The sequence below is a fragment of the Acanthopagrus latus genome, chromosome 12 (genome assembly GCF_904848185.1).
Source record: "Acanthopagrus latus isolate v.2019 chromosome 12, fAcaLat1.1, whole genome shotgun sequence".
NCBI lineage: Eukaryota > Metazoa > Chordata > Actinopteri > Spariformes > Sparidae > Acanthopagrus > Acanthopagrus latus.
The window spans coordinates 6,205,151-6,218,298 of record NC_051050.1 but is presented as its reverse complement, the minus strand read 5'-3'; the positions used below and the strand labels follow the sequence as shown (position 1 = coordinate 6,218,298).

The 13,148-nt window shown below is 41.7% G+C and overlaps 1 protein-coding gene across 2 annotated transcripts in view; it reads left to right on the top strand.

Annotated features, from left to right (window-relative positions):
• Positions 1 to 13,148, top strand: part of stxbp1a (syntaxin binding protein 1a) — a 36,406-nt gene that overhangs the window by 8,590 nt on the left and 14,668 nt on the right. For both annotated transcript variants that reach the window (XM_037117028.1, XM_037117029.1), the window contains exons 2-9: positions 5,432 to 5,481; positions 6,934 to 7,015; positions 7,121 to 7,197; positions 8,525 to 8,603; positions 9,756 to 9,859; positions 11,883 to 12,031; positions 12,729 to 12,813; positions 12,964 to 13,094. In XM_037117028.1, the coding sequence (XP_036972923.1) occupies positions 5,432 to 5,481; positions 6,934 to 7,015; positions 7,121 to 7,197; positions 8,525 to 8,603; positions 9,756 to 9,859; positions 11,883 to 12,031; positions 12,729 to 12,813; positions 12,964 to 13,094 (757 nt within the window). The remainder of the gene's footprint in view (positions 1 to 5,431; positions 5,482 to 6,933; positions 7,016 to 7,120; positions 7,198 to 8,524; positions 8,604 to 9,755; positions 9,860 to 11,882; positions 12,032 to 12,728; positions 12,814 to 12,963; positions 13,095 to 13,148) is intronic.

Sequence of the window (13,148 nt, the reverse complement as noted above, 5' to 3'; positions counted from 1 at the left end):
TTAGCAACTTATATTTGTTGCGTGATAAGGGCACATATGTATGGTGTTGATTTTTTTTTTCTGCTAGGCCCACTGCCTATGAAAATATAAAGGGTTGTCTTGTTGTCTAGGTGTGCTTATGTAAACTGCATGAGAGTCAATTGACGTCTTGCAAACACGGTCACCAGAGATCATTAACTATCATTAACATACAGTACATGTAGACATACAGACCTGCAGGAAGGTCTCATGATACTTACCTTCTCTCTGTTGCTGCATGTAATCTACCATCACCCATAGGTGCAGGTCATGGGAAAGGGCGTTTACACAAGTCCATTTTCTGTCATGGCTGGGTGACCTGCACCCCTCCTCAGCTGGCGTGACCTCTGGCCTCTAACTGGATGGATGTTTGAGGCCAGAGAGGCTGCAATCTCACAATCTTCCATGAGATTTTTTTTTAGTTTAGAGCCGACTTGTGCTGGTTGGGGCTGGCTGTGGTGTTATGTAAGTGCAGGCCTGTCCAACCAGGCTGCAGACTAAATGACAGGCAGTGAACAAACACTAGCTCTGGCTTTCAAGATTGGTTTTGTCACACAGTGTCACATTTACAGTTAATTCATTTCAAATCACTGCTCACAATATTGAACTGCAGGAATCACTAGCAACTCATGATGATACATTTCTAGTTGACTCTTACTGGTAAACCTTTCCCTTAATCTTACCACGAGTAAAACAGTGACACAACCACCAGCTTTTATTTTTTTTAATTTTTGCATTGTCTCATTTAAGTCGAGACCTCACAACTGAAGCTTCAGCACGATTGTAAAACCCACTGAACTGAAGAGCGATGAGGGCTGTCGTCGTCTTTCAGCGCGCGGCCTGCAGAAACGTCCGCCTGTCTCTTTAAGATCAGCCGTGTCGGATCCTCTCGGGAGTGATGCTGCAGTTGAAGCCGAGATCAAGAGAAAAAATGGGTCATGCACTCGTAGGTGAAAGTCCCTGAAGGGGGGAGAACGACGAGGCAAAGGGAGAAACTGTCAGCACCTCACCGCTGCGTAATGTGTCAGGCCTGCGTGTTGACCCAGTCACATCACACTTCCTATTAAATATTGGCTCAGTTTGGTTGGATTGTGTGTGGTCAGTTTGTTTTTTTTTTTTCAAAGAAGATCCTGCCTCTTTATACTTGAATGTCACTTGGATTAAGGCTATCTTCTTTTTCTTTCTTGTGCCTCCATGAGGATGTGTATCCTGTTAAACTGGAAGAGAAAGGCATGAGGAGGCTCTTCTGGAGTGTGTTTGTGCATGTGCCAATCTGCCTGTTAGGTTGACACAGCTGTTGTGCTGTGTTTTCTTTAGTTCCCTTCCCTTCTGTCAGACTGGTGTGTTCCTGTATTGTTGTGCCTCTATCAGGAGGTCAGAGAGGAAAAATCCACAGTACGGTCTCTTCCTGATGCAATTTTGATCTTCATTCTCAGTCGCTGGTTACAGCATGACGTGCAGCACGCATTTGACTGTTTTAACATCATAGTTTCATTATTTACACGACTCAGTAAAGGTCAGTACGGGAGATGGGAGACAGGAGTGAGGGAATATCTGTGGAAATAAAGGGTGTGTCTGTAAATCCAGCCTAATTCTCTGCACTGAAATGAGAGTGTGGCTGTTCAAAGTAGTAGAGCATGCTCTTTCATAATTCTTTCTTTCTACTATTGAACAGTGGACATCAAAATCATGACCAGTTACATTATGCTACATTATTTGACCCTAAGTGTATACTCTGAGATATTGTTTTACATACATATTTGCCCAGACAATTTATCAATAACAGCACTGGTTAGCCCCTTATTGACCAACATGACTTGCATAAATGATGTTGTCAGTCCACCTTCGGAGGAGGTTTTGATAGAGTCTATTGTGTGTGAACTGGTTTTTGAAAACTAGGTTTGAATTTTAATCAACATTATTGTGTTATATATGTTATATATAGACTCTTTGTGATATATTAAAACTCAAGACAATCACTAAAAATCCGTTTAACAACTGTTTTATACTAGTATATAAGTCAGTGACTGGAGCCGCCTTAGTCAGAAAACCTTTATCAGAAAAATGCTGCAGCACAGAACAAGAGGAAACACATCAGCTGCTGCAGAGGAAAGGGGAAAACGAGTGACGGATATCCCCGCTGCTTCCTTGCTTGGAGAGGTGTCTCATCCTGTGGCCTGGAGCCGCTGCTGGAAGAAAAACAATTGGACTTTTTAGGAACTAAAGTGAATCAGCTTTAATTTTCACAACTGTTGCTTTGAGCGTTTAGCACAGATTTGTGCTCAGGCCTTTGTGAAATAAAAGCTCAAGCGTGTCAGTGTTTGTTTGTGTTGCTTCGGTCCGTACCGGCCCTGCTGTTGTGCTGACACAGCAGCTGCCAGAGGAAGAGATGCTGGAAATAGACTGAAGCTGAGTCTGGGAATCTCTCATTTAGTGAGAATAATATTGGTACTATTCCAAGATCATATGTCCCACAGGAGGTCAGATACAGTTCCTCTGACTCAGTGGAGGTGCAGGGCATCGTCTGTCTGTCAGTGTTTCAGGATTCACTCGGTCAAATTTCCATCATGTAGTACACAGGCGTCTTTTAAAATTATTTAGTGGTTTGACAAATTACATTTCAGCCATTTTCATATACAGTACATAAATAAATGGTTATGTAAAATCATGAATTATATACAGTATCTGTATTTCTATCATTCCTTTTACCTTATATCTACTATTCGTTCTTTAGACCATATTCACACGGCGGCCATTTTCCTCTGATGTCATGCTCAGACAGGGAAGCTCAGCTGCTGAGATAATGTGTTACTGCTGTTTTCCAGGTTGCAAGTTGTATAAATGTAGGAAATCTGACAAATTGTTATCAGTTTTTATCCCTGTCTGATCAGCAACTGATAAGATGACATGTAGTGAAAATCTGTGAAGAAATTGGGCGGTACTTCATGTGTCCAAGATGTGTGTCGATGGTTTAGAATTAATTTACACCTTTAATATCATGTCATGTAATGTGTTTCAAGCGGGGAAGTGGTTAAATGCTAACATTAGCTGTTATCTTATGGGTCATCAAATCTGTTGTTTTACCATGTAATATGACCCGCTGCACCTCCAGATTTTTACTACCCATTGTATTCTCAGTCTCATATCAGTCAGGAAGCAGTGAAATGAAAATCTGTTTGGTTCGTTACATCTCTCTCAACCTGGAACGCAGCAGGGCAACATTGGAGCTTCCCACCTTTAGCTTGATGTCAGAGGAAAATGGCTGCTGTGTCAATATGGTCTATTAGAGCCTGACCTATTTATCAGCCAGATGGTTTTAGAGGTTGTTAATTTGCCAGTTATAAATATATCAGTATCAATTGTATTAGTGTATGAGTTGTCTGTTAGGTGCCGATATAAAAACTTTTGTTACAGAACATTACATGCTTGGGGTGATTTATATTTCAGTTCACTGGAAGTTTATTGTTGCACTGCAACATATCCTGCCTCCATAACATACTGTCACCTTATCACAAGGCTTTCTTAACCACATTTGAGGGATCATTCCAAAAATGTGTGGGTGTAGGCTGATGTATCAAGTTTTACTTACTCCCTAATATCAGCATTTGGCCCCAAAATTCCAGTATAAGTTATACAGCAGGGTTGTCAGGTCTGACAAGAGACTGGCATGAAACACACTGAAATTAATGGGTTTTGTCACACCCGTGCTCTAAGTTTTATAACCAAGAACGTGATTCATAACTCAAAATGACTGAGAAGGAGTGGGGTAATTGCACAATGCAGGGGTATAAACTGATCCTCTCCAGCGGCTCCAGCTGCTAAACATGTTGATAAACAGACCAAATCTTCAGTAAATTCTTCATTTTCAGAACACCGGCAGCATGCACCTCTCTCTCCCTCACCTTATGCAGCATCTTTGCCTCACTTCTGTCTCACCACCCCCACTTCTCAACTCGTCCTCCCACTTTAATAACCCCTGCTATGTATACAGCCCTCCTCCTAACCCATCCGAGCTATCTATCTGTTATTTCATCCTGTCTTCTATCCTACTTGTGGCCTTCGGCACCTCCCTGTTACTGTGTCTCCATCACCTGGAAGAATTTACCTTTGGTTGTTTTGGAGGCAGAAGTCGACTGGCACAAACACAATCCCTGGTCATTATTTGATGTGTGTTTTGTAATCTTTTTTGTACGAGTCCTTATAATCTGTAGTAATCCATCAGTATCGGTGTGGCTGCAGGTTTTAGCCGTGGCCAGAGGGCTTAGTGGTTTATATTCACAGCGATCCAGCGTGATGTTTAACAGTAATTCACCCTAAATGGATTTATCCTGATACGGCTGGCAGATGGTTGGCACACTGATCAGGCTAATATCAGTATTGTGGCACAAATAAAACCATCAGGCCGTGACCTCGCAGTGGATGGGATTATTATTCCTCGGTGGATCTTTGAGAACACTGAGAACAAGGCAGAATCACCTCCCAACAGCTCCTGTGTTTGAGTTCGCTCCCCATCAGGATGATTTCTTCCACTGGTGTAGATCTGTGGTCATTAACCTTGTTGGAGGCTGTATTTGACTTCTGCATGTTATTATCCTCCAGTGTAGGAATTGCATTATGGGATTTTTAAATCTGTACCAGTAGAGCAGTATAATGTTGTTTTCCACTGTAGTCTCAATGTATTGTTATAATAATAATAACCAACCTGTGACCCTAAAGGATAAGCAGGTATTGCATATATGGATGGATTAAGTGGCTAAAACGATTGGCAAGGTTTTTGCTCCTCATGTGAGGAATAAATATTACTTTAAGTACACTTGTATTCTTTTGGCCTCAAACAGCATTCAGTCTAAGGTCTTTTGGCTTTTAATTAGTAAAACTGGATAGGTGGAGAATTCACATGTGCTTTAAGATGAAGGAAGAGCTCATCAAGAACACCTTTTTATATGTAGTATATGCTGTATACTGTATGTAAGTGATTATTTCCCAAAATGTCACTTAGTCCTCTTTTGTTCTCAAATCTTATTTAACTGAAAGTTTTGAGGGGAAAAAAAAGAAAATAAAAAAAGAAAGTAAGAAAAAAGCTCCCATTGGACTAAAATAAACCCACAGAGTTATCTGTCAGTGTGGTCGAGCAGGAATGTTGAATAATTGGAGCACAAAATCTTCTAGCCTGCCGGGCTCAAAGACGCCAGAACAACCAAAGGTGTGTGACGTATATTTCCTTGAGTGTACCTATTTATGTATTTAAGCGCCCGTTGGTGTGTGTGTGTGTGTGTGTGTGTGTGTGTGCGCGCGCACGCATGCCTCTTCATGAGCATTTCCTGTTTACTAAAGACATTAAAACATATTTGCGTGTCAGATCCCCATACACCACAAAGATAACTCATGATCTCTAATTTATCTTCTGTTACAGAGATTATGAATGATGTCATCAAGAAGGTGAAGAAGAAGGGAGAATGGAAGGTAAGAGAGAGTGAGAGAGAGAAGGGGGCGCCAACGTCAAGGGCTGTGACTTCAACCAAATCCATCAAAATATGTCAGTGACTAACACGTCTAACTGTCTCAGGACTAAGTTCAAATCACAACCCCACAGCTCTTCTTGTTTTCCTCCACTTATTCAGACAGATAAAGATGTGTGCATTTGTTCTATTTAATAAATATATTGCACATTCTGGGAAAAGAAAACCTGTAAGTCCATCTACTAACAGCAGCAGCTTTATATCTGAAGCAGAAATTTCCTCCCTGTCCTGTATTTTAGCAACAGTAAAAACATTATGAAGTTTTCTGCAAAGTTGCCAATTATGCAAACTGAAAATTAGGTTATTTGCCTATGTTGTATTTTTATTTTTAAATTCTAGTTTATATTTGATTAGTTTCCACTTCAGAATAGTTTGGTCTTTGAAAGTGAAACGACAAGTGCTGTTTTAATTTAAATGAAAAGATTGAATTGATAAATTGCATTCTTACAATAATTTTGTCACTGAAAAACATGGTGACATGTAAATGCAATAGACTGTGGGCAGCATTTTGCTTATTGACATTCGAATAACGTCCACTTAAGAGCAGCTCAAGTCTCAAACATCATTCATTTTCATTTTGATTTGTCATCCTAGCACCTCAAATTTTTCATTTACATCTTAATTTTTACTCAGATAACACATACATGTGTTGAAAATTACAAAGCTATTGTAAGATTACATTTCCACTTTCAAGTTTGCGTTTTTATACTGTCCCCTGTGGGCGTCCATGACATTTCGATAATCGATTAATTTAAGTAATTTTAAAGCAAAAATGCCAGACAAGCAGCAGTTCTATCTTCTCTAATCTGAATATTTGCAGATTTCTTCGTCTGCTATGATAGTAAACTTGATATTTTTTATGGATTTTAGACACACCAGCTGCCATTCTTGCCTTCTCCAAGAATGTTTGAGAAGGAAACTGCTCAACACTTGAATTAACTACATCCTGCGGTACTGAGTGATAACAGTATTGGACAGCTGGACCGAAATGTAACGTGTCTGTGCTCGGTGCCAGTGGCCCGATTCAAGCCCTTGTCATTTCTCTAAGTGGGTATAAGTGGTGCTGCCAAATAATCTATTAGTCAAATATTTTTCGAGGACCTGGAATCAGTCATGAATAATGATATCTGATGGCTATGCAGCATTTCCTGCTGACCACCGCAGGACATTCCAAACAGTCACAATATTTACCAAAAAATGTTCTCAATCACATTTCATTCCATTTGTTTGACACAGTTTTGAACAGTAAAACAAAACTGACTGCAGATATTGGCTAAAAGACATTTACAATATCATCAGTGAACATCAGCCAAAATGGATGTGCAACTTTGTTTGAATGTTAGCAGCGTGTTATAAAGTGTGTTTGTGTAGTCACCGTCTTATTTCCTGTTGCCAGGCGTTGATTGTGGACCAGCTGAGCATGAGGATGTTGTCGTCCTGCTGCAAGATGACAGACATCATGACAGAAGGCATCACCAGTAAGAAACAGTGGCCGCAGCCTTCATTTCCCCGCACTGTTACATGTGTGTATGTACCTGTGTAACTGTGTAACTGTGTGTGTGTGTGTGTGTGTGTGTGTCTAGTTGTGGAGGACATCAACAAGCGACGAGAGCCCCTGCCCAGCCTGGAGGCCATTTTCCTGATTACGCCCACTGAAAAGGTGTGCATGCTCTTCTTCTCTCTCTCTCTCTCTCTCTCTCATCCATAGTGTACATTCAGAGGTGTGTCTATGGCAGCAGGTCTATGTTTTCAGCAGAGAACAGAGAAGCTGATGTGTGTCCAAACACATGCCTGTTTACTCAGCTGAGGCAAACCACATGCACAGACACACACACTTATTCGCCTCCATGCTCACTCTCTCTCTCTCAAATTCAGATTAATATGTTTGGCAGAACCCTAAGGTTTTCTTTCTTTATTGATTTTTGTTGTCACTGTTATTATGCAATACATTACACTGCAAGTTCTTACTGTAACAAAAACCAAACCACACCCTTTTTTTCTCCCACTTAATGCCTCCCTTGCATTTACAACCAAAATCATATATATAGCAGTTACAGCTGTGCAACACATTTTTAAAACAGGCCTACATCCCCCTCTGGGGTCTTCTACTGCTTCTTTAACTATCCTGTCCTATGTTTTATTCCCGTAGAAGCTCCTCTACATCTCCACTTCTCCACTCACATCTCAACATTTATAATATTATTAAATGGTTTCCTAATTCCCCCATGAACACCCACTCTGTTCACCATGGTTTATGTTATTCTCTCCAGTGGCATGCATTGAACCATAATTTGGATACGAACACAAATTGTAGTTGCAGCCGTTTCGTCTAGTTTAAAGCTAGTCAGCGTCTGCAGTATGGCAAAAATCAATAAATGTTCTATACCAAAATGAACACAGTATCACTCTAGCAGGATTGAGAATATGAGAATATGAGAATATGAGAATATGAATATGTTGTACAGAATTACAGAACAATGAAACACAGATAGTTTGGACATTAATACAATAATTGATACAATAATTGCAAACCAGTCATCAGAAAATGAAAGGACAAGAAGTGTATTTGATTAGATGACATTAAGTTTAACAAATAAATGTATAATTACAATGAAAGAAAAGGAAAACACACAAAGAGTTGTCATTTTTTTGAAGACGCCCAGCACAGTTGGATATGTTTGAGGTTTTGGTTTCTTATATTTTGCTGCGTTGACGGCAACATTAGTTGTTTTTTCACCAACTAACCATTATTTTTTGCTGTGGTCATCTGTTTGTTCTCTTTGGTGAATTTTGTTATGCTTTATCGTTACACAAAGATGTTCAAAGTTGTTCATTTGGCTTGAGTATTCACTCTTTATGTAAAGGCTGTGGAAACATCATGTTAATAAAGCTTTAATGAACTGAGTTGTACACTCTGATATACACATGCAGTAGTGAACATACTCCTGTGAACTCTTCAGTCTGACTCTGCTCGCCTGTTTCCTCAGTCCGTCCACACCCTCATCAGTGACTTCAAAGACCCTCATTCAGCTAAATACAAGGCAGCCCATGTTTTCTTCACTGACTGTGAGTATAAACACACGAAGACGTGCTTCAGCATGACTGGGTGTAATACACCGTCCCCTTTGTTCTGAAACGTGTTTGTGTTGCAGAGTTCAATTCACTATTGTTAATGTTTAATTATTTTATTTTCTAAGCTTCTAAAGATGGTCTTGTTTTCTTTGGCGGTGCTGCTTGAAAAGCTCCACGTGAATATTTCTGTCTTGTCCTTTTCCGAAGCACCAGCAGGAAACAACTTTGGGGATGTAATTTAAAGTGCTGTAATAAAACAGGGAGTGTGTCTTTAATTAAATTGGCTAATTTGATAAATGAACAGTGCACAGAGATCCTCCCATCGCTGTTATGGCTTTTGTGTTGACTGAGAATAATATTTTGAAGCTAAATACTGTTGTTTTGTTTCTTGCATTGCACAGCGGTGATAGATGAGCCCAGTTAATTAATATCCATTAATAGTACAGAGCCATCATGAAGCTGCAGTTACCTTTTACCGTACATTTCTCACAGTCAGAATTGTTTTTTCTAATGTCAGATCATGCTCGCAAGAATCTGCTGATACATCCTATCAACCAGACAAACTTCATAAGACAATGAAATATGTCACCAAAAATGACACGAAGGTTTGTGTTTAATGGTGATTTTCAACCAGCTTCATATCATTGCAGTGTAGAACAATGGTTAACCCCAGTCGGGTTGAGGGGGAGAGCCGCCTCTCTCTCATTCTTACAGATCTTACAGGGGAGGCTCCAGTTTCCATTACTGCATTGCCTATATCCAGCTCTGTGCTGTCTGGGACCAGGCTGACAATTTTTCTTGCTTTAAACCAGACAAGCCAAAAAAGTGCTAACTCACAGTATGTCACCCACCAGGAGTGTTAATTGGAACAGTGCAGTGCCATGTAGATTTTTCTACTTTTTGACCAAAAGTACCACAGCCCTTTTTACCTCTGTTTTTTGATCATATTGCACCAATTTCAAAATTATTTTGTATCTTGGTGAAATACTTCTTTAAATGTGTATTTGTCTTTTAATGCAATGCTATTCACATCATCTATTTCCTGAAAAAAGCTATGTATTTGGAGTTACGCCGTAATTGAGAACCAATGAATCAGAATCTGTCCAACAATTATAATATTATAATTCTCAATTTCACCACCTCCAGCCTGCCCTGATCCTCTGTTCAACGAGCTGGTGAAGAGCCGCGCTTCCAAGTCCATCAAGACTCTGACGGAGATCAACATCGCCTTCTTGCCCTACGAGTCTCAGGTAAATATCCAGCTGTGCATAATGATGTTGGGTCATGATGGTAGTGATGGCCTAGTTCCACAATGATTTTTAAAACATAGTCATGGACAAATGTCTTTCTGTGAATGTGAATAAAAGAGATATTTGTGAAGTGTATCTGGCCCCTCGATGTTTTCCCTTCACCCTCCTCTTCTCCTCTTTGTCGGCCATGAATGAAAGCAGGTTCACTTCTATTGTTTGTTAGTGACTGTGAGTGAAAACCAGCGAGAGATCTGGAGATAGAGAGCTCGAGCTCGAGCAGCGAGGGATCGATTAAGACAGGTGGGAGGAGAGAGATGCTGTAAAGGACATGGACAGGAATAGTAACAGTGAGGTTATTGGTTGTTGGAGTCATGGATGGATAATAACACAAACACACACTCCGGTGGTCACCTGGCAAAACGCTGCTGACTCACCAGGAGCGGTTTAATGCCAGACTGTTAGACAACGACTCCCATTTGTCACATTACCTTCACTCCCACCTGCTTCTCCACCCTTTGGTGTATTTCCAAATTCCTGCCTCCATCATGTTTTCCCTCCCCCTCCCGCCATTCCTCCATCCCTGCCTTTGCACGTCGCATGCACTCGCTCTTCTCGCTGCTGTCCAACAACAAGCCTTTCATTTTTTCCTCTTATTTATTTATTTTTCTTTCCCTCCCCCAACCATACTCTCCCTAATTTTTGCCTCCCTCCCTCCCTCCATCTCTTTCTGTCTCCCTCATCTCTCCTTCTGTCCATCCTTCTCTCTCTCACCATTCTGAAGATGCTGCTGGGCCCACAATGCTTTGCTCCTCTCCTGTCTACTATGATTAATTCAGAGTCGGTGGTTTTCTGCTCCAGGCAAAGTGCTGCCTCATTGCCCCGCCCACATGCTGAGGCTCTCGTTCCATTGGATGACTCAGTATCTTTACAGCAGGCGCTAGCCAATGGTAGCCGGGCTAACAGTATAGGGATCTTTCTGCAGAGCAGCATGTGACTGAGGACAGATGGGGTGGAAGGTGGGAGTGGTTGTGAGTGGATGCACGAGAGGAAAGAGGAGGGGAGGAGAGGAAACAAGGAGATGATAGTAGGAGACAAAACCGGTTCAACCAAGGGAAGAGGATTGCAGAAGGAGGAGAGGAAAGGAGAGGAGAGGAAAGGAGAGGAGAGGAGAGGAGAGGAGAGGAGAGGAGAGGAGAGAAGAGGAAGGGAGATGGGAGGAAAAGAAACAAGGAAATTAAAAAGGAGAGGAGGTGAGAGGGTGGAAAGAGAATTTAAAAGTAGGAGAGGAAACAAGGAAACAGGAAGAAAGGAGAAGGGAACAGGACATTATTGGATGCTTAAAGAGGAGGAGAGAGGAAATAGAGAATGATGTCGACCAGGGTCCTGCAAGTCTTAAAACATCTTAAATGAATAGTTTTATACTTAAAATAATAGGGAGGAGGGGCAGGAAAGTGAACACAGGGGTATAGAAACTGAGTCTCAAATGTTCCATATATTGAATTTATGGGCCTAACGTGTGTTACTGCTGTAGAATTGACCTTGTTACGCTCATACTGTATAGACAACTTTGCTGCAAAGCTTGAGTTGGAAATTTGGTCAAGAATTGTGAAAACCCTTTAATTCAAGAGTCTGGTGGCTGTAGACACCCCGGAGGACATGAGTGAGAATTAGGAAATAAAATAAAATGAGGGAGGTGAGGAGACGAGACAGACAGGGGAGAAGAGGTTAAAGGAGATTTGAGACAAGGAGGATTGAAAAAGAAAACAAAGGAAGGAGAGGAACAGAACAGGTAAGAGAACTGGAGAGGAAGTGTATTCAAGCTGTGTTTGTTATTATCAAAACACCTACAGATGGTTTTTACAGTCAGATAACATGCTGCCTCTTCACACTGACCTGCTATATTTTACGCAGAGCAGTTGATCAAAATGCAGAGAAAGAAAAAGCTCGCAGAAAGCAGGAAGGCGACAAAACTGTTTTGGCTGAGGCAGAACTGTAACTGTGTCCATGTTTTGTGTGTGTGCAGGTGTACTCTCTGGACAACGCAGACGCCTTCCACAGTTTCTACAGCCCCCACAAGACCCAGCTGAAGAACCCGGTGATGGAGAGGCTGGCGGAGCAGATCGCCACGCTCTGCGCCACCCTGAAGGAGTACCCTGCCGTCAGATACCGAGGGTGAGCAGCAAGGGGGCGCCGCTGAGGGGCGGCTGCAGATACAGGGTGGTTTCAGACGCAAAAGGCTTGGATGGCGAAAAAACTTGCGGCTGCTGTGATTATCACACCTTATCTGTGCTTTCCACACATGGAGCGTCATCTTTGCACCTTGCTGTAAAGCGTGCTGTCATCACAAATGTCTCCACAGTTCAGTTCTCTCCGTCTGCTCTTATAGCCGGTGGCATCTAGCCTGTGATGGTGGAGGGAGACAGTGTTTGTTAGGTCACTAAAAAAAATGACGTATTGAAGATCCCCCGTTTGACTTTGTTTAAAATCACCAAAAGTGCTTCAGTAGTGCAGCTCTTCAGTTATAGAGTGGAAACAGGCTCATAAATCACTCGGTGTCCCTTTTAAAAAGTCATCAAACAATTCTTACTCGATTGATTCAGCATGTTTGCCGTAACAATTCACCCTCTTGAGATCAGTGTCCTTTGAAAACTGCAGCGGAGACAGAGCTGTCCCTCATCCAAATGCTGAAAAGAATTTTATGATCAGTGTTTTCCCATCTTCTTGTTTTCTTGCTTGAATGTGTGCCGTCGTCTCTGTCCTTCTCCCTTCTCCTTTTCACATTTATCTTTTTTATTCCTGTCATTCAACGTCACCCTTCAATGCGTCCATTTGTCCACCCATCTGACTATCCATCTGTCTTTTTCGTCAGTGAGTACAAGGACAACTCCACCCTGGCCCAGCTGGTTCAGGACAAACTGGACGCCTACAAGGCTGATGACCCCACCATGGGAGAGGTGAGCTCAGGAGAATCACATTTAGTGTCTCTCTTATTCCTGCTTTATTTGGTTTGTGTCTTTCTTGTGGCAAAACTGATCAAATGTACTGTATATTTATAGAATCGTATATGTGTGTTAGTGATTCCTGTGCTGTCTGCCTCTCTGTAGGGTCCAGATAAGGCTCGCTCACAGCTGATCATCCTGGACAGGGCGTTCGACCCCGTCTCTCCTGTCTTGCATGAGCTCACCTTCCAGGCCATGGGCTACGACCTGCTGCCCATCGAGAACGACGTCTACAAGTACGGAAAAACACAATGGACAAAATAGAAAAACGCTTGGGTTTTAGGCCTATA